This window comes from Panthera leo, chromosome B4 (genome assembly GCF_018350215.1).
Source record: "Panthera leo isolate Ple1 chromosome B4, P.leo_Ple1_pat1.1, whole genome shotgun sequence".
Taxonomy (NCBI): Eukaryota; Metazoa; Chordata; class Mammalia; order Carnivora; family Felidae; genus Panthera; species Panthera leo.
The window spans coordinates 134485665-134506607 of NC_056685.1; the positions used below are offsets into that span (position 1 = coordinate 134485665).

The following is a 20943-nucleotide window of genomic DNA, read 5'->3' on the forward strand; positions in this document are numbered from 1 at the left end:
AGACTCTTCCCTCCCAGTCTCCTTGGTGTGTGGTGCTGAATCTCATATCTCCCACCAGGCACTTTTGTCTGCACTTTTGAGTGGGGGTGTGGTACATGAGGGATAGCTTATTTAGCTACCCCACTTTAAAAATTCTTACTCTTTACCCTGAATATCCACCTGACAGATTGTGTTCTCCCTTCTCCTTGTTCACCCTTTTTTGGAGGGAAATGATATGGGAAAGGGAGAGGCTGTCTCCATTCCTGGAGCCATCTGATAATGAGGTAAGGATGGCAGAAAAGTGTGGATAACATTGAATGGGATAAAAGGAATATTACAATGTTACTTTGCACTGATATGCACAAGGTCTGAAAATGGCAGGAGGATGTCCATTCCTAATGATACCCAGTCCTATCCTTCTTCAATCCTCCTCTTGGGCATCCCAGGCCTGGAAGATGTACGCATCTGGACTGGACTCCCCTTTTCTTTGTGTTCATTGTTGCATTCCTGGGGAATGCTGCTGTCCTGTGTGTGATCCAGACTGAGCATATTCTTCACAAGCTCATGTACTACTTCCTAGCTGTGTTGGACCCTATTGACCTGAGCCTCTCCACAGCCAGCACCCCTAAAATGCTGGGTATCTTCTGGTTGAGTCTCAGAGAGATATCTCTTTTTTAAAAGTTGAGGTAAGAACAGAACAGAAAGCTTATCTTACCCATTTTTAAGTGTAAACTTCAGTAGTGTTAACTATATTCACTTTATTGAGTAGTGGATCTCTAGGATTTTTGCATACAAAACGGAAACTCTATACCCACTGAACAACTCCATTTCCCTTCCCCCAAGCCCCTGGCAACTACCATTCTACTTTGTTTCTACAAAATTCACTACTTTAGGAACTTCATATAAGTGGAATCATACAGTATCTGTCTTTTTGTGTCTGGCTTATTTCACTTAACGTATCCTCAAGGTTCATCCATGTTGTAGCATGTGACAGAACTTCCTTCTTTTTAAGGCTGAAAATAATATGTATGTATATACCTAATTTTCTTTATCCATTCATCCATTAATGGACTTTTGGGTTACATGTCTTTGCTACTGTGCATAATACTGCAGTAGACGTGGGTGTGAGTTTTTTTTTTTTATCGTTGTTGTCATTGTTTTAAAGATTTTAAAGTAATCTCTACAGCCAACGTGGGGTTAAAACTTGCAACCCTGAGATCAAGAGTCACATGCTCTACTGACTGAGCCAGCCAGGCACCCCTGGTGTGAGTTTTTTTAACAGCCTCATTGAGATATAATTCATATACTATAATTCATTTAATGTATACAATTCAATGGGTTTTAGTGTATTCACAGATATGTTCAACCATCGATGGCTCTAGTCAATTCAAGAACATTTTCAGGGGTGCCTAGGTGGCTCAGTCAGTTGAACATCTGACTCTTGATTTCAGCTCAGCTCATGATCCCAGGGTCATGGGATCAGCCCTTGTCTAGCTCCATGATGAGCGCAGATCCTGCTTCAGATTTTTTCTCTTCCCTCCGCCCTTCTTCCCAGCTTGTGCTCTCTCTTTCTGAATCTAAAAAAGAAGAGAGAGAGAACATTTTAATCACTTCCAAAAGAAACCTTGTACTTTTTGTTATCCCTTATCCCTCCATTCTCCCCACCCAGCCCTAAACAACCACTAATCTACTCTCTGTCTTACAAATTTCCCTTTCCTGGACCCTCAAAGTAATGGAATCATATAGTATGTGGCCTTTTGTGACCAGCTTCTTTCCCTTTGCATAATTTTCAAGGTTCATGCATGTTGTAGCATGTGTTAGAACTTTACTCCATTTGTGGCTGAATAATAATATATTGTATGGTTAACCATATTTTGTTTATTCATTCACCAGTTGGTGGACATTTGGGTTCTTTCCACCTTTTGGCTGCTATGAATAATGTTGCTGTAAACATCTGTGTGCAAGGTTTTGTGTGACATATGCTTTCATTTCTTTTGGATATATACCTAGATGTGGAATTTCTGGGTGATATAGTAACTGTATTTGATCATTCGAGGGATTGCCAGATTATTTTCCACAGTAGCTGTACCAGTTTTACATTTCTACCAGTAGCATATATGAGGGTTCTAATTTCCCCACATCCTTATAACTATGACTTTTTTATTCTATCCACCTTTCTAGGTGTGAAGTGGTGTCTTGTGTTTATTATTTGCATTTCCCTAATGGTTAGTGATGTTGAGCTCTGGCCATTTGCAGATCTTCCTTGGAAAAATGTCTGTTCAGATCCTTTGCCCATTTTTAAATTGGGTTGTCTTTTTATTATTGAGTTGTGAGAGTTCTTCATATACTTTACATAGAAGTCCCTCATCAGATATGTAATTGCAGATATTTTCTCCCATTGTGGGCGTTGTCTTTTCTCTCTTCCATAGAGGCAAATTATAGCTATAAATTTCCCTCTGATCACTACTTTCACCCCATAAGTTTTGGTATGTTATATTTTAGTGTTTTGGGTACATTTTATGTTCATTTTCATTCATGTCAAGTATTTTCCCTAGTATGTGATGACTTGCTTCTGTCTTGCTTCTTTCAAAACTCTGCCTTTGTCTTTTGAGAGTTTGGTTATGCTGTGTCTAGGTATGCATCCCTTTGAGTTTATCTTATTTGGAGGGCAAATTCATTGAATTTAACGTGTAGCTTAATTTTTGTCATCAAATATGGGGAACTTTTAGCCAGTATTTTTCAAACATTCTTTCTGCCCTTTCTCTCTTCTTCTGTGTATGTTGGTATGCTGCACGGTGTCTCGTAGGTCTCTGAGCATCTGTTCATTTTTCTTTTCTTCTGTTCCTCAGACAGGCTAATTTCAATGGCCCTATCTTGGAGTTTGCTGATTTTTTTTCTGCCTGGGCATGTCTGCTGTTGAGCCCCTCTAGTTAATTTTTTTTTTTTTTATTTCAGTTACTAGACTTTTCAACTTGTAGGTTCCTTTCTGTAACTTCAATATCTTTACTGATATTTTCTATTTACTGAGACATCATTCTTATTATTTCCTTTAGTTCTGTTTTTTTGTTTTATTTTATTTTTTTAGAGAGCATGAGGAGGGGAGAGAGGGTGAGGAAGGGAGAGAGAATCTCAAGCAGGCTCCACGCTCAGCACTGAGCCTGACATGGGTCTTGATCCCACAACCCTGGGATCATGACCTGAGCTGAAACAAAGAGCTGGGCACACAACCAACTGAGCCACCAGGTGCCTCTCCTTTAGTTTGTTATACATGGCTTCCTTTAGCTCTTCGAACATATTTAAACTAGCTGATTTAAAATTTAATACTAGGGTAAATTAAGACATTAAAAAAAAAAAAAGACATTAAAAAGCTTGCTCTGTTCTTACCAAGATTCAACTGTCTTTCTTAACTGAATACTCTCTGGGCTGCTGCAGACTTTTGGTTAATTTCCAATGTTCTATGAAAGTTGATTCTGATAATACGTGGCAAGGTTTTCATTGCTTTTATGGAGGGAACAAACATTTGGTGGTTATTACTGGACCATTTTTTGTTGACTTCTTGCTTGGATTTTGATTCAAATAAACTATAGAAAGATATTTTTGAGACAGTTGGCAAAAACTGAACACAGAATGGTTGTTAGATTATTAAAAACTTAACTTTTTGGACAGGAAAATTGTATTAAGGTCACATATATTAAGGTGACCTTAATATACTCTATACTTATATACTCTAGCTCACAAGGAAAAAGTATGTGTGGGAAGAGAGATATGAAATAATGGCACATATTGATGGTTGTTAGAACTGAATAATGGGTACATGGAGGTTCGCTGCACCATTTTATTTTTGTGTTTGAAAATTTTTATAATAAAATAATTCTTAAAAGAAGAAGTGTGCCCTTGGATCCAAACAAGACTGCCTTGAACTGGGAAAAAATTGAGTCCCTAACTGTCTGTGGGTAGAAGAGAATAAAACAATGCCTGGAAGATAGGCAGGGTGTGATGTTGACAGCATGAAGGCTAAAAGGATAGAATCAATCAGGCACCCCCAGGATAAAAGTACAAGTTATATCACAAGTGAAGACATGTAACCGTGTCTCAGTCTGGAAGGCTGCTCCCTAATCCTGACTCCCAAGTCCATGGTCTCAACCACCATCCCCTGCCACATCCCAGGGTAGTGGGAAAGACTTCTTTCCTGGGACTGGCCAAAGAAGTGTACCCACCTGAGACCATTCCATTTGGCTAAAACAGCACTATGATCAAGACCCAAAGCTGGAGCTATGCATGGGGTGACAGGCCTCCAAGGACAGAGGCCTGGGATGTGGTAGGTTTCTGACCTTCTAAGTAACCCACAGCCTTAAGACATCAACTGGGGAAAGAGAATGCTCTCTGATGACTCCAGGCTCCATCAGTGAAACCCCAGTAATCTTAAATGACGTTGTAAAATATGTACTTGTAAGTTCTTTACACCATATTCTAAATACCAGTGATGAAATTTGAAGTAGGGTTCAAGAACGAACGGCTAAGAAAGAATTCTTGAGACATTTTGGTGCAAAAAGGTGATTTTATTAGAGCACAGGGACAGAACCCGTGGGCAGAAAGGGCTGCACCCGCAAGTGTGAGGGGTGACTGATTATATACTTTTAAGTTTGTAGAGGCAGGGGAGGTTTCTAAGGAATTTCTGTATGCTGAAAGCAGGGTCTTATAGGACACTGAAGATTTAACTAGTGTCAAGACAAGATTATTTTTAGTTTTTAATGAAATAGAAACATTGAGGCATTAAGGCAGCCATCGACTCCTTGAGGAATGTCACATACTGCATGTCTCAGGTATCTGTCAGTGGGCTGCAGGCTGTAAGGAGATTTCATTTAAACTACATTATTCTTGCCTTTGTTCTCATCACAAGGATCTCAAACCCTGAGGGAGGGGGTATGGGAGATCTACCCAGAAGAGTTCCACAGGGCAAGACAGTGCAGACCCGGGGCGCTGTGTGCTCCCACATTCAAGCCCAAGGAAAACCTACCTAGCCTGCTCTGCTGCCAGCTTTCCAAATGGGGACAAGAACCATCAGGGACCACAGGTACCCTGTGGCCTTAGCTAAAGGAACAGGGCTTGGAAAATAGCAACAAAGGCAGGCAGTCAAGAACCTGCCATTCTTTTACTTTCCTGAAGAGGAGGAGCAGGAAATATATTTTAAGATACAGAGAGGGGCGCCTGGGTGGCTTAGTCGGTTAAGCGTCCGACTCGGTTTCGATTCATGTCATGATCTTGTGTTTTCTGAGTTTGAGTCCCACATTGGGTTCTGTGCTGACAGCACGGAGCCTGCTTGGGATTCTCCTCCCTCTCTCTCTGACTCTCCCCTGCCCGTGCTCTCTCTCAAAATAAATAAATAAAACTTAAAAAAAAAAAAGACGCAAAGAGCCCCTAGACTTGTCTTCGGACACTGGTGGGGGGTGGGTGTGGGTCTGAGCCTCCTCTGAAGCCAGGTTAGAAGAAGAGAAATGAATGGAGGGGCTGGGGGTGCTGCCAGGCAAAGGACCAACTGCAGCAGCCCGGTGGGAGAGAGGCTAGCTGGCCCTCACTGGCACCCAAACCCAGAGTGCCACTGAATGAAGCCCTGGCAGAAAAGGGGACATGAGCTGAAAGGTGCAGAAGACAATGCAAAATCCTTAGCAGATCAGGGTCTGTGTGCAGCAGGAGGGCTGAGGAGTGAGTCTGAAGGGAGTGGGGAAGGGGTGCGCGAGACAAAAGGCCTGTGCCTGCCTGTGTTGTCACCACCACTTGAGTTGGGCAGAGCAGGATGGCTCCCTGGTGAGAGGCAAGTCTGGCATGTCTAGGAAGTATAATCTGTAGGTCACTTTGGAAAATAAGGAGCCAGAAGATGCCACACATCTTCCACGTGAGGTGAGATTTCAAACCAGCACCCTGTGCACTGCTGCCCAGAGTCCCTAACTGAAGGTGCCCACGACCCCACGTCCATATTGCAACTACCCGATTAAAGAACAGCTTTATTGGTAACCAGAGGGAACCAAGGTAACCTGGCTGGTGTTAGCCTGCAAGGCCTTATCCAGGCCGGCAAACCAATCACACAATTTGTGGGAGTTCCTGACAAGAGGTCAGATCTCCAGTCCTAATCATAAGAAAAATTCCAAGTCCTGATTTCAGAGTCAACAGAAAGAAGATCGGAGGGTATCAGTGGCCCTGCTTCTGGGGGCTCAGGAGGCTGGCTCAGTTGTTCAGTAACATCTTTGGGGCTATGCAGAAAAGGTAGAAACCAGGAAGGCCATAGGAAATCGCCCCAAGACAAGTTTCCAAGAAGGTTCACACTTGGGCAGGGTGTGGAACCTGGCCCTCAGATTGCACTTTGGGTCTCACGGGGCCAGGTCACTGAGTGGGCCTGGGTGTCAGAGAACCCCACTTACTAGCCCTCAGCATGTGGAGGCTCCATGGTCTGGGCTCAGTGATGCCGCCACAGCCTGTCACATGTTTCAGTTCCTCATTGCTGGGACTTCCCCAGCTTCCTGATGGGATACAGGTACCACATCACTACCCCTGAAGGGTTGATGACCACCGTGAAGTTGGTTTTAGGGTGGAGGCCACTGATGACATCACCCGTGTAGACGTTCTGGGCCTGTAGTGGAAAGAGATATCGCCGGTACTCATGTAAGAATGGCTGCAGAGACCCCCTCAGAGGGTGTCAAAGCCCGGACTCTGGCCTGTCTGGGGTGGGTCTCCAGCGTGCCCTACAGAAGTGGGAGCCCGGAAGGGGACCAGCCACAGCCCTCGATGCCTGCAGCTGCCTCTTGCGCTCCTGCCAGAGGACCACCCCCAGCAACACCCACCCGGGGAAGCCCGAAGCCCCACAGGTAGTAGGATACTCACCTCATAGGTGTTGGAGCTGTTAAAGTTGAGCTGGGCGAGGGAGGAGTGGTAGCGATAAGGCATATCCGTCCGGCGGCTGAAGAAGACTAAGGCGCTAGCCTCGTCGGCCAGGGGCCTCACGTACACTTCAATGTGGGATTTCTCCTGGACACAGAAGGTGGCTACCGGCTGGGCTCCCTGCTCAGGCAGGCCCTGAAATCCCCTCCCTGGCCCTCCTTTGAGCTTTGGGTCCCCCTAACCCATGGCTCCATGTCATGCAGAAGTTTGGAGGATACCCCAGCCCTCCAGCACCCCCAGCTTATTCTTCCCTGACTCAGCAGATGCTCCCCGACACTTAATCTGTGCCAGGCCCCACGCTAGAACACAGACGGAAGTGCATAAGGTCCTGTCTCAGACAGTTCATAGGCTAACGGGAGGGATAGACGTGGGCAGCTGCTGGCACTGGAGCGGAGGACGCTGTCCATAAGACTGATGAGCTCTGCCCGGAGCAGCCGGGAGGGTGATGCCCCGTCCTTCAGAAGGTCCGTGGGCCTGGTTCCACCATGAGCTCCTCCAGCAGGATTAGTTCCCTCCTCTGGGGATCACCAGTTCTATATGTGCCTTCTATAGTTGTGTGGATTTCTTTTAACTAGAGAGGTGAGGATCTGTGCAAAGCGCACAAGCTGGGAGGCTCTATGCTGTTGGAGTCAAGTTCTGTTGTACCCTTCACCAACTGTGTGGCCTTGGGTTATTTAGACTCTTCAAGTCTCAGTTCGCTCGTTTGTTAAGCAGGGAAGTATTTACCTTCTCAGAAAAGGGACCCAGAATGCCCAGCACACAGTAGGTGCTCAATAAATAGTAAATGCTAGTCTAGTGCTAGTAGTAGTTGCATCCCTTGGCTCAAACAACTCCTAAGCTCTGGAAGGAAGCCCTAGCTATTTGCCAGACATCACAGACATGTGCAGAAGTCTCGCGCTTCCAAATCTAGGGGCCCCACTGTTCCCGTGTGCACCTGTGTGGTAATGTCTCCCTTTCCCAGATCCCATGAGCTGTCCTGCTCTGGCCTTGTTCTCACCCAGGCAAATGGGGGGACGGTTGGAGCAGCTCCCGGTAGAATCCTTGACCGAATACAACCAGGAAGGTGAGCTGAGCAGATCTGAGGCCCAGCCTTCCATAACCTCCAGGCTGGCAACCTTGTTCTCAGCGGGGGGGCCTAGTCCCTCAGCCTCCCCTTCCCTCCCCCCACACTCCAGTACCTTGAGAATCCTGCGTCCTTGGATGCCCAAGGGATCCTGGTTGATTTTGATCATGAGTGGATTCTGCAGAATGTCCATATTCTGGGCAGAAATGGTACGCAGGTCCGTGGACATGAAGAGGGGGGCTGCCAACACTGTCCATAGGGCCATCTGGGCCCGGGCTTGCTCAAAGCTGAGGCCGAAGTTCCCTATGAGCAGCTGGGGGCAGAGGAGAGGATCGGTCAGCTCTGCCCTCTTTAGGAAAGTGGGCACGGGGACCAACTCTAGACACGTAGCCCAGGCAAGAGAAGATGGAGCGGGAGGACACTGTGGGGCCTGGTTCAGCGAACACTATTCCCTAGGAGCGTGGCCTCGGGGTGTGTCAAGTAAGTCACTCTCCCTCTGAGCCTCAGCTTTTTTATTTCACCAAGATTATGGGGTGGTAATATGCCATGGCATCGGTTGTTCAGAGGATCCAGTGGGGTCCTGCTGCCAAAAGCATTTATACACCGACACACTAAAGTCAAAAAATACAGTCAGGGTGGCAGCGGTAGGTACCAGACCTGGACACAGTCCCTGCTCCTGCCACAAGTCACCCACCTGCCCTAAACACAGGTGGCAAGACTGAGGGGGACACTTCCTGACCCCAGGGCAACCAATCCACAGACTGGACACAATTACCGCTAAGCAACATGGTTACGTACTTAGTGATACCCATGTAACACAGCACTGCATGTGCCAAACTGTGCCAAGCGTGTTAAAGGGTCATCCATTTCAATACCCAGAACAACCCTATATAAGGTAGCTACTTTTCTCATCTTCCAACTGACAAAACCGAAGCACAGAAAAAATTAAGTCACTTTCCCAAGGATAAGTGGCCGAGCGGGAACCAGAACTCGAAAGCAGGCTAATTGGTGTTTCTCCAGGTGTCTATCTGGCCTGGTGTCTGTAATTATTGTAATCACTGGTAGTAAATGCTTGTCGACTAAACGAAGAGATAGCTAGCAAGTCATAAGATAAAGCGCAAAAACACTGAAGTCAGGGCTACGAGTGAGGTAGGTGTGAGGGGCCGACTCTGCCTGCAGAGGCTCTGTGGGAGGGGAAGAGGGCACAGGGCATTGAAAGGTGGTCAGAAGCAGGCCTGGCAAGGACAGTCTAGGGAAGGAATGACTGGAGTAGGTGGACTCTTCATTATCTTCACTGTCCCGAGGAACAGTGTCCCACGAGAGTCACTACAGACCAAGTTCTCAGGTTTCAAGAAACATCAGAACCGCCAGGGAAGACTGTTAACAATGGGTATTCCCAGGCCCTGTTCGAACATCCTGATCCAAAAAGTGGAGGTGGGGCCCTGGGAAGAGACATGTAAACCAGCTCCCAGGGTGAGTCTGATGCAGCTAGTTCAAGGACACATTTCAGAGACACTGATCTAGAACCTGGCAGTGAGCGTCCAGGAAGACAGCACAGGGCAGTGGGTCTGTCGCAGCCCGCAGGCCTTGGGCCATCCCCCTCCGTGCTGGTACCATGTCTGGGTCGTTCCAGTGTCCAGGGCCTGCCACCGGCTGCAGTATGTCCTGGTGGTCCACAAACCAGTCCAGGATGGACAGCACGCTACTCCAGGAGTCCTGGATGTCGTCATAGTTGCGCCAGACGTTGCAGATTTCTGCCAGCAGACTGTAGTTCACCTGGATGTCGGGGGAAGGCAGAGTCCAGCAGCGGAGTCACGCCTTGCTGCCTGGAGGCCTGCACGGGGGCTGAGGAGCCTCAGCAGGAGACACACAGGGTGCAGAAGGGGGAAGAGAACAGGCCCCGAGCTAGATCACGATGAGGAAGGTCTCAGAAAGCGGGGTCCTGCCCTGGGGCTTCCCAGGCCTCATCTCCACCTGTGCTGGTGCCAGAAGTCTGCCCTGCCCTCTCATGCCCGTTGGGGCCAGGCCCGGGGAACGGGCCCAGGCTGGTACACCCACAGCCCTCGCTACTGCACACCCACCCCTGTATTCTCTCAGTGAGCCCCGCCGTCTGCCAGCATTCTCCCTCGGGTCTACAAGTCTGATCCCACCCTTTCTAGTGTCCTAGGTGCTGAAGGGCCCCTGGTGATATGCCCACAATGCCTTTCAGAGGCTCAGCCCCCCCTTGCATGGCCTCACTAGCCTTCTAGATGTCCTAGCCCACTCAGTACAACCAGGATTCTGACCACTGGCTGGATGATGTGTGTCAGCACATGACGTGTAGTTCCATGCCCTGGACGCCCATCCCTTCGGCCCACCTGAGAAGTGCCTCCTCTTCTCTAGACCCGGGGTTGGCTGAGGCCCCCTCTGGGGCACTCAGAACCCTCTCCTAGACTGACAAATCAGCACACCGGCAACTATGATGAGAGCAACCCTGACTGCACAGGAGGGGAGGAGGCTTGGGTGTGGGGAGCACTGCCAGGTGGGCTCACGGAATGGCTTACCTTTGGGGGAAGGCCCCCTTCATAGGCCGGCCAACTGCAGGAGAAGGCAATGGGGCGGCCTGTGGCATTCAGGGCAGCTGCCATCTTGGGGTATCCTGGAAAAACCCCACCCCTACATTTTAGGCCTGAGGCGGCACAGGATGAAATCTGGGGCCTCAGCCCAAACCTCCCACCGAATGTGAGGGAACTGAGGCCCAAAAGAGGAGGTGCCTCCCCCTGTACCCAGAGCTACAAACACTTCCTGGGTGGGCATGGTGCCAACCCATCTTTAGGAAGCCTGGGAGGCAATAATCCTCCCAGCCTCTGGATGCAGGGAATTGGCAAATACTACCCCCTGGGGGCCATACAGACAGACAAGCTGGGCCAGGTAGGCCCCGGTGAGCTTTCCGTGGCCACCCCTCCCTGTCTACCTGATGGCCCCTGGCCAGCTCCAGGACCCACCCATGGCCCGTTCCTCGGGGGTCGAAAAGCAGCCATCCAACTTCAGCATGTCCACCTTCCACTCGGCAAAGGTTTGAGCATCCTGAGTCACCTTGTCTAGCGTGATGCCTGGGTAACCCATACAGGTGAAGTTGCCCATGTCCTCGTAGATGCCCAGCTTCAGGCCCAGGGAGTGAGCCTGTGGAGGGTTGAGGACACAAGTGGGCTTAGGCAGGACCCGCAGGGAGCCACCTCACAGGCACATCTGACCAGTCCTCATTAGAAAATTATCGGCTCCCCACTATCGAAAGGAAAGAGTGTGTTTGCTGGTCTGTCTTCTGCCAACTGTGGTCCTTCTCCTCACTCCAACACACACCTCCCATGGGCAGCTTCTGGCCTCCAGGCCTTGCTTCTGTCATCCCCTCTGCCTCGAATGTCGTCTCTCTATAGCAGCTCAAGAATTGCCTCCTCCGGTGAATCTTTCTGAAATCCCAGGCTGGAAAAGATGCCCCTCCTGGCTCTTACCCACCACGGTGGGCCGAAACTAGCTGTCCATTTATCTGTTTTCCCCACCAGACTGTGATTTCTCAAGAGGGATTGTGGAAATAAGCCCTGAGCAGGGGAGGGGGGGGGGGGGGGTTGCGTGGAGACCCTGGTCTGGACCCCAGGCTAAAGGGCAGGGCTGGGGTGGGGCTCACATAGTCAGCCAGGAAGGCAATGCCATTGGGGAAGCGCTTGGGATCTGGTATCAGGCGGCCTTTGGCGTCACGCCCACCAATCCAGCAGTCATCCATGTTAAGGTATGTGTAGCCCAGGTCCCGCCATCCGTCTTGTGCCAAGTGGTCGGCCATCTCCATGAAGAGCCGCTCGCTGGTGAGAGGCAGGGGATGGGGCAGCTCAGTCACCCCCCACCCCCTTCCTCAGAGCTTTTCAGACTTTTCAGAGGATCTGAGTGTGAATCCAGGCTATGAGAACCATAAGCAGGGTGGAAAGAAAGGAGCCGTTTGGCCCCAGGCTGCAAGACTGAGCCAGCCTGGCTGTAGCAATGATCTCCTTTCGGCGATCTCAGGGGCTGGGCCCGCCACAATGCCCCTGCCCCACAGGCCAGACAGCTCCCACAGAAGCCCCAAGCAGGTCACAAGGCTGTCAATGTCCCAAAGGTCACCTCTGGTTGCATTCTCTCTGGCACGGGCGCTCTTTTCCTGCCCTCCACTCCCTGCCCCTACTCCCCGGGGTCTTGGGCAAGGCTTGTTAGGTGGTGTGGACCTCGCTCACCTGATGCAGTTCTTCGGGTCCTCGTCGCAGTCAGTGTTGCAGCGGAAACGTTCCCAGGCCAGCCAGCCCATGGGTGGCTTCCGCAGGAGCCCATTCTCTAGCACCAGCACCTGGGCCACCAGGGCCAGCAAGAGCACTGCAGGGGAGTCAGAAGGATGACTGTCAGTGGCTCCCCTAGCCCCAGCCCTCGCCCCACCCCACCCATATGCTGTTGGGCTCTGCAGAGGCCGCTGGACTTCCCATTAGGGGAACAAGCAGACTCCTGGGCTTGAGAAGAATTAGCTCCTATTGTAACCGCCCACTCCAGCAGTTACAGTGAGTGGGCTCATGGTGCCTGGGGCAGGGCAATGTGTTTGAGGCCTGAGTCCCCACCTGCTATTGCCACAGCAGTGCCGGAATCGGTAAAAAACTAACACTTGAGGTTGTGTCCTTTCTGCACCCTGACTAGCTCCCCCAACTCGGTATACACAGAACTTGAACACTATAGCCAGACTCCAGGTCTCCTGAGTCTCACCCAAGGCCCTTTGCTCTCTACCACAGACCCCCAAAAGGCCTCAGAAGGGCTTAAGAGATTAGCCAGGTTTGGATCTGCATCTAGCCATCTACGGAACAACTACTGCGGTGTTGATAACACATAAAGCAGGTTCTCTGTACTCTGAGGGAGAAGGGGGAGAGAAAGGAAGTGGCCTCTTTGGAAGAGAACTGATTCCTAGGTGGGGAGCATCTCCTTCTTGCTGGCCCAGCTCCAAGAGTAAGAGAGAGGAACATGTCTCCCACATACCCACATCAAAGAAAGAGGCCCAGACACCAGAGGGCTGGAACTTCCTCCAGGGAGCCCCTATCCCCATCGGGTCTCCTGCCCTCCCCAAACCACCCCTACCCGCGTAGGTACCTGCTTTCAGCAACATCGCTCTGGACTCAGCGTCTCAGGACCCGGCCGGATCTGCTCTCCTTTCACCAGCTTTATACGTTGGATTCTGGAAGGTAAGAAACGTTAGGTAAGCACCGGGGTCCACTACTACTGCCTCGCTAGCTCTACCGCTCTCAACCTTGAGCGTGGATCCCACAAGCCGCCCTCACTGTTCACCACCCCCGGCCCCCAGCTATCACTTCCCCGAGCCTGGGTTCTTCCTTCAGAAATACTAAACAAGATGTCTTAGACGTTAGACCCCACCCCCTCTGTAGTGCCGGGAACCCCCGGCCCCACGGGCGGCCCTCCGCCGAGCCGGGACCAGAAAAAGGCAGCGACCGCCTCTGGGACGCCCTGGAAGAACGGAAGCGTCGGCCTGGGACCAGGCTTCGGACTCCCACCGGCTCTGGGTTGCCCCCGCCCCCACCCCATCCCCACCCCGTCCCCAAGGACAGCAGCCCAGCAGCCCTAGCGCGGGGACCGTCCCTCAGAGTGCCCCGCTCGCGCAACTCACCCTGCGGACGCACCCAGAGCCGCCACAGGCTCCGGCCTCTGGAACGCCGATTGCTGCTGTAACCTGATTTGCCTACAGCGTTCCACAGGGGGCGGAGCCTGACGGCGGCAAGCCTACCCGGCGGAACCTATCAGAATCCCCCTAGCAATGCCGTGTCCCGCCCCCTGTGGGCCCATAAGCCCTCCCCCGAAGTTCCTTCTCCGCGCCCACCTCAGGCAGGCACCACCCGCGGAGCAAGTCTATGGACTGGGTGACCTGCCTACCGTGGCTCCCCGAGAGGCTGGCTAGTCCTTTCACCTCTGCGGGGTCCCTGAAGGCGAGCACAGTGCCCGACACAATGTAAACGCTTAATAAATACTATGGAGTGAATACCTGCTTTTTAGAAAGGAAGTGAGAAAATGCCATGATGCATGGTGTAGGGCACTGTTTTTGCAAAGCCAGGAGGCTCTCCCCTACTGACACTCTGGGCCAGCCACGCATTGTACTGGCCCCAGGCACTCTACATATTCCTTCCCTCCTTCATTCATGAAATGTGGTTTTTTTAATGTTTTATTTATTTTTGAGACAGAGAGAGACAGAGCATGAGAGGGGGAGGGGCAGAGAGAGAGGAAGACACAGAATCTGAAGCAGGCTCCAGGCTCTGAGCGGTCAGAACAAGGGCTGGAACCCACAAACTGTGAGATCATGATCTAAACTGAAGTTGGACGCTTAACCAACTGAGCCACCCAGGCACCGCTCATCAAATATGTTTTTAAAGTTTATTTACTTATTTAGAGAGAGAGAGAGAGCGTGCACATGAGTAGAGGGGGAGAGAATCCCAACCAGGCTCCACGCTGTCAGCACAGAGCCTGATTCAGGGACCTGAGCCAAAATCAAGTTAGATGCTTAACTGCCTGAGCCACCAAGGCCCCCCTGGAGTACTCCTTCACAACATACCTCAGGTCACTCCTTGCTCAAGACCCTGTGACAGCTGTTCATCTCAGTCTGGAGACTCACAGATTCACAAAGCCCAACCCCACGCATGCTGACCACATCTCCTGCTGCTGTCCCCCTCCTCCCTGCCTCTCTGCCACACTCTTGCAGCTCCTCAAACACAACTGGTCTCAGGGCCTTTGCACTAACTGTTCCCTCTGCCTGGAATCATCTTCCTCCGGATTTTGGCATGACTGGCTCCCTTATTTCCTACCAGTATTTCTCAAATGCCACCTTCTCAGTGAGGCCTACCCTGACCATCCTATTTGAAACTGCAACCTCGCTGCTCCAGCAATTCCCAAGCTCCGTGTGACTTCCTATATTTTCCATACCACTTATTACCTTCTAACACATTTGTTATGGTTTCTGTTATTAACTGAATAAAAGCTAGTGGGAGAGACAGATAATAAACAGGAAATAAAAGCATGAGTATAGGGCATGTTCTGTAGTGGCTAGCGCTATCATGAAAATACACCCCAGGGATGTGATAGACTTGAGGACAGGCTACTTGACATCGCATAGTCAGGGAGAGGACATTTAAGTCGAGACCTAGTTGGTGTGAAGGAGCCCCGAGAAGTTAGAACTGAGGGATAGAGGCAAGAAGGAACATTCTAGGCTGCAGGAACTGCAAAGGCTCGAGCTCTGAGCTGGGAACCACCAAATTCATGGGCAGATATTCCGACCTCCCCGGCTTCCAGGGCCGTCAGGAACCCCCAGCCTCCTGCGTTTGGTTGTGCATTCGGGGAACCCTCACCACAAGCCTACCCTTGGACCAATTCCAGGCAGAGCCCTGGGGACCGCGGGTGGGTTGCAGGCCGGTGGGAGTGGCGGAAGCAGAAATCGATAGTCCCCAGAAACAGAAATGTGGGCGCTTCTGGAGCCGGGTGGGGTTGCCAGGAAGCTCGGCGGGGCCTCGCAGACTGGATAGGAGCCCGCCCAAAGGAGGCGCCGGGCCCAAGCCGTCCCAGGCTTGGCTCAGTGGGAAAAGTGGGCCGGGCGGGGAGAGGGGGCTGGAGAGGGGAAGAGAAGGACTCCGAGTTCTCCCGGCGGTGGGCTGGGTCCGAGGCCCGCGGACGGCCTGCGGCGGGGCCCTGGGTTCGAGGTCGCCCGCCGCTGACCAGCTCCGTGGTTCTGGCAAGTCTCGGCCTCTCCGGCCTCAGTTTCCCTCCCGCGTGGATCCAGAAGCCGCTTCGCAGATCCCCGGGTGAGCTGTGGGAGGGGAGGGGGGGGTGGTAACTCGAGCCGCCCGGAAGGGGTCTCCCGGCGTCCGCGGCCACGTTCCCGCCCGGGCGGAGGTGCGGGGGCCGGAGCCCGGATCGCCCCAGGCCGCGGGCGCAGCCCACCGCGCGGACCGCCCTCCCGGGCTTCGGCGCGCCCGTCGGCGCGGAGGTGAGCGCGGGCCCCGCGGGCTCTGGAGTAGGCGGCCCCCGGGAGGGCGTGGCCAGCGGGGACGTGGCGGGGCAGCCCCACCGCGCGAACCCGGAGACTGAGGTTCCCGGCGAGGCGACCGCTGTTTTAGGGCGGTGGCGGGTCAGGGGTCCACCCGGTGGCCCCAGGCCGGTGGGTCCGGCGCCCCAGCCCGTCCAGCTCCTCTAACAAAAAGACCGGCGAGACGCGGTGCACCGACTCCCCGCCGGCTCCGCGGTCGGGGCCTCGCACCCCTCCCCAGACTCGCGGCGGGGGCGGGAGCCCTGCTCCTCCCGCTCCGGAGCCCCTCTCCGCGCCCCGGTGCCGGGCGGACACAAGGCGCGGCCGGGGCAGACCTCAGTGAGCTCCTCCTCCTCCTGCGACCACCCCACCCTCGTGGGCCCCCGCTTAGGCCTTATCATGACTGATCCTTACTTTATTTCTTCCGTAATTCATTTTTACATTCATTTATTATTTACTTTTGTCTGTTTACACTGTGTCTCCCCGCTTGAATTTAGGCTCCAGGGGGGAGGGGCTGCTTTGTCCGTTGGCGTTTTCTCACTTATTTGAATACTTTCTTCCTGGATATTGGAAGTCAAACGGGGGGGGGGGGGGGGTGGAGGGGGGTGGAGGGGGGCGGGCAGCCAAGGTGAGTCCTGCCCATTCTGGGGTTGGGGATAATGCTGTAAACACAAATGAGATCGATCATTGTGGCATGAAGGAAATGCAAACAGAAGTGAGGGGGCTGCTGGTTGGGTCACCTTAGATCAGGTCACCTTGGTGATCAGGACCACTTTGGATACAGCCATCAGGACAGACCTCTCAGATTAGGTGACTTAAAGCCAACCTGCGACATGTGCTAGAAGGGAAAAGCAGGAAGCTGAGGACACTTAACTCTGACCTAGCCTTAGGGAGTAGAGTACTGAGTTCTGAGAAGTGATGTTCAATTGCTCCTTATTTAAGGGCCTGGCCTGGGTGAGTGGGTGGGTAGGGAGATGATCACGGTAGGCCTCCTGGAAGAGGTGGTGGTTTTACTGGGCTCCTAAGACTGAGCAGGAGTTCTCATCCCCTAGGAGGGGGTCACTGGGTTTGACAATCGTTTTGCAGGTGCCCTAGGAACCACACAGTCGAAGGGCTGAGCCGTGGCGTGTGGCCAGACAAGCCAGGCCCCTGCCCTCTTGCTGCGAGCTCTGCTGGTAAGTGAGTCACTGCCAAGGCTTGCCCCTAGAAGATATGAGGGAATCGGGAGACCCAAGTTCTGCTTCTCGCTGGTCATGCAGCCTTGGGCAGTTCATCTTCACTGCTCTGGGCCTCAGTTTTTCATGAGTCAGGAGGACGGTTGAACTAGGTGTCACTTATGATCCGTGAGGCACCGACAGTCAATGGCTGAGGACGGTCCTACCCAGCCACGCCTTGTGTTTGTACCGCACTCTTGTTTACTGCACAGATCCCCATCTAAGCCCCCGCTGATGGAGGAATGGGGCAGGCCTGCCTCACCCTGCGCTCATCTGGCCTTGAAGGCTGCAGATTCTTACTAACGGGTAATTGCGCCATCAACGAATGAGAGGCCGCAGGGGCCCAGGAGGGCCACAGAAACCCTGGAGGTTTGGCCTCAGGGTTGGAGCTGAGGGGCCCCTGGATCAGGGGATGGTTTAAGCATAATGATTTCTATGGGTTCTGTGGGCTCAGGATCCATTTCAGCTCAGCCGATACCTTTTTCTTTGGATTTTAAAAAGCTGTGTCAAAGCCCTCCGTACCTCCTGGTCTGGTACACGTTATCATTTTCTCTGAGCCCTCTGGTGTCCAGTTTTTTCCATGACCCTCACAACAACCCTCTGAGAGAAAAGTCAGGGGAGGCTAGCCCATTTCACAGATGAAGACAGTGAGAGCCTCAGGGCACACAGCAAGTGAGTAGAGGCCACAGAGCTGGGGCCCAGGTCTCCTCCAGAGCCAGCGTTCTTTTCCCCACAGGAGCACAGAGGCTGCCTCCCTCTCTGGCCCTCTCCCGCCGCCACTTTTTTTTTTTTTTTTTTAATGTTTTTATTTTATTTTTGAGAGAGAGAGACAGAGACAGAGTGCGAGTGGGGAAGGGCAGAGAGCAAGGGAGACAGAATCTGAAGCAGGCTCTAGGCTCTGAGCTGTTGGCACAGAGCCTGATGCGGGGCTCAAACTCATGCTTAACCAACTGAGTCACCCAGGTGCCCCCCCTTTTTTAATTTTTTAAAAATGTTTTCCCCTCACAGTTCTTATGGGAGCCATGAAGCTGAACGAGAGGAGTGTAGCCCACTATGCACTGAGCGACTCCCCAGCAGACCATACGGGCTTTCTGCGCACTTGGGGCGGGGCAGGGACTCCCCCCACTCCCAGTGGCACTGGCCGGAGGTGCTGGTTTGTTCTCAAAGGCAACCTGCTGTTCTCCTTTGAGAGCCGAGAGAGCAGGGCCCCGCTGAGCCTGGTGGTGCTGGAGGGCTGCACGGTGGAGCTCGCCGAGGCTCCAATGTCTGAGGAGTTTGCCTTCGCCATCCGTTTCGACGCCCCTGGTGTGCGCCCGCACCTGCTCGCGGCAGATGGGCCCGCGGCCCAGGAGGCCTGGGTGAAGGCACTGTCCAGGGCGAGCTTCGGCTACATGCGCCTGGTGGTGCGCGAGCTGGAGAGCCAGTTGCGAGATGCCCGCCACAGTCTGGCCTTGCATCGCCACTCATCCTGGAAGGCCATTACCAGCCGCTATAAGCCCCAGGCTCCAGACCATCGGCCTCCGGGCCTGGAAAACGGCCACTCCCTCTCCAAGGATTGCAGCCCTGTGGACTTGGGTGAAGAAAGGGGCAGCAGGCCGGCAGGGCAGGGCTTGGCGGAGTTGCAGGGCCCTGCCAGCCTCTTCCTGGGCAGGAGGCAGAGCCCCCTGTTCCCTGAGACCTTCTACTTCTCTGCCTTGCACAATTGGTATGGCCAGGAGATCTCGGAGCTGAGGCAGAGGTGGATGCAGAGGGCCCGGGGGAGCCGGCCAGAACGTGAGAAACAGGATGGGCACTGAGCCTCGGCTCTTTGGGTTCTGCCCTTGTCCTGCTGGTCAGGACACCAGAGCCAGTGCTTCTCCAGGAATTTAATGTTTATTTGTTTTAAAGTTGCTTTTTTTGAGAGGGTCCTCTCCTTCCTGCTTTTTAGGCCCCCTCCAGGCTCCAGATCCACCTTTGTGCCTGGAGGGGGACCAAGGAATCGTTACTTGCAACCCCTTTGTTTCCTGAGGCCCAGAGAGGAGGGGATGCTTGCTCAGCAACCACAGGGCCAGACCCAAGTCTCCTGACTCTGTGCTGGACTGCTCCGCTCTCAGGGAATGTTAATGAAATGGAGGAAGTGGGGACTATTGCATGGCCTCAGGCGGCCCTGCCTGTTTACCTACACGACAGACTCTACAACCACAACTTCTAACAACAGACTCTACAACCACAACTTCTAACACAGGGAGTCGTGTGTACATTTAAATACCAGAAGCTGGCTGAAATGTTGGCTCGAGGGCCTGACACTGTCAGAGAAAGTGGATTTATTGTCCTGGGGGTTTCTGGGGCCCAGCTCTTCCTGAGCGGTGGGAAGACTGGGCATAGGAACTGCAGTTTGGGTGGGGCCCTTTGGAGGGACAGGGCCTTCAGCCAACGAAGAGGGATTGATTCTTCTCAGCAAGTGTTGGGGCCCCCATCTTCTCTCCCTGGCTGCCTTGTCTATAGATGGTGCTGGTCATTGTCCCAAGACGGGCTGGGAGCTTTTTATGTCAGCAGAAATCCTTCCTGTATTCTGTCCTTAGCAGCCAGCTCCTGGAGCTGCCAAGTGGGAAGCCAAAGAAGCGAGGAGGCAACGTGGCTCCCTGGGGAAGCCAGGTTGTTATTTTGGTTTTCAGTCGAGGGCATTCTGGGAGTTTGAACACCAGGATAAATTCTTCTAACTGCTCCCAGAGAGCTGTTCCCAGCCCTGAACCCCTCCTAGGAACTCATTCACCATCCTGCTTGTCAGCCAGCGCGTATCTGCCAAGACCCTCTCACTGCTACTCTCAGCAGCATGGCGCCAAGTGTTTTATCGATTGTTTCGGGAGGCAAAGTGGCTGCGTCTAGAGAGCCAGCAGCCAGACTAGCCTGAGCCCTAGAGGTGAGGCAGCAGTGGCTCGATGGAAGATGCAGAACCTGGTCAAGACAGCCCCCCCTCTCCATACACACAGTCTGCCCCTTCGTAGACTCTCAATCCCTTATTAGGGCCTTGGGTAGCCTGACCAGGGCCAACGAGGTCCAGAGGCTGTGACCGACAGCCTCTTAAGTCCAGCACACCCAAGGCCACCCAGAGTCCAGAACCGGTTCCTGCCAGGCTTGTGTCCTAAGAAGAGGGGCTCCCTTCCGAACCCTGTACAGGAGTCCCACAGCCCACTGCGCCTTGTTTTCTACACAGACACTATAGGCTTTTATCTTTCTTATGGTTACAGTATTTTTATATGATTAAAACATTAGGTTTTTATTACTCATTTTGGTTCCTCAAAGTTTATTTTAACAACCACTTGACCAATTTGTGCAAAAGCCCCACTTCTCCCCTTCAGTTATGGTTTACATTTGCCTATAGAGAACGTATACCTTGGCAAGAAATAAAATTCCCAAATCACCCAAGTAGTACAACTAATAAATTTATATATTTTTTAATATTAAAAAGAGAAATACAATTGTTTCAAGCTCAATTAAAGTGATTTCTCTTTTCAACAATCACCCACTCTGCCAAACCCTGGCTGTTCTGGGGGAGTGAACGATACGAGGGGTCCACGAGGACCGCCTGCCAGAAGACCCCGCCCGGCATGCCCAGAATCAGCCGGCTGTTGGGGCATCGGCAGCCTCCTCGTGACGTCACCACGTCCGGCCGGTAACAAACGCCTCTTTTCTACCGCATTGGGAACTAGGCG

General features: G+C 52.4%; 2 protein-coding genes across 4 annotated transcripts; one reads left to right on the forward strand and one right to left on the reverse strand.

Annotated features, from left to right (window-relative positions):
- Positions 1 to 5965: 5965 nt before the first annotated feature.
- On the reverse strand, positions 5966 to 13705 carry NAGA (alpha-N-acetylgalactosaminidase). Of its 2 annotated transcripts, none has more exons than XM_042947990.1 (10): positions 13638 to 13705; positions 13106 to 13190; positions 12214 to 12349; positions 11637 to 11808; positions 10960 to 11137; positions 10519 to 10613; positions 9590 to 9751; positions 8091 to 8288; positions 6856 to 6999; positions 5966 to 6604 (listed from the first exon to the last, which is right to left on the reverse strand). In XM_042947990.1, the coding sequence occupies exons 2-10, from the start codon at positions 13119 to 13121 to the stop codon at positions 6470 to 6472; spliced, it is 1236 nt and encodes a 411-aa protein (XP_042803924.1). In that variant the 5' UTR covers positions 13122 to 13190; positions 13638 to 13705; the 3' UTR covers positions 5966 to 6469. The 2 variants fall into 2 exon arrangements, with proteins under 2 accessions (XP_042803924.1, XP_042803925.1); XM_042947991.1 differs by lacking the exon at positions 13638 to 13705 and adding an exon at positions 13388 to 13541.
- Positions 13706 to 15620: 1915 nt separating this feature from the next.
- Positions 15621 to 20830, forward strand: PHETA2 (PH domain containing endocytic trafficking adaptor 2). Of its 2 annotated transcripts, none has more exons than XM_042947992.1 (3): positions 15621 to 15813; positions 17124 to 17212; positions 18260 to 20830. In XM_042947992.1, the coding sequence occupies exon 3, from the start codon at positions 18265 to 18267 to the stop codon at positions 19045 to 19047; it is 783 nt and encodes a 260-aa protein (XP_042803926.1). In that variant the 5' UTR covers positions 15621 to 15813; positions 17124 to 17212; positions 18260 to 18264; the 3' UTR covers positions 19048 to 20830. The 2 variants fall into 2 exon arrangements, with proteins under 2 accessions (XP_042803926.1, XP_042803927.1); XM_042947993.1 differs by lacking the exon at positions 15621 to 15813 and adding an exon at positions 16120 to 16376.
- Positions 20831 to 20943: the final 113 nt, after the last annotated feature.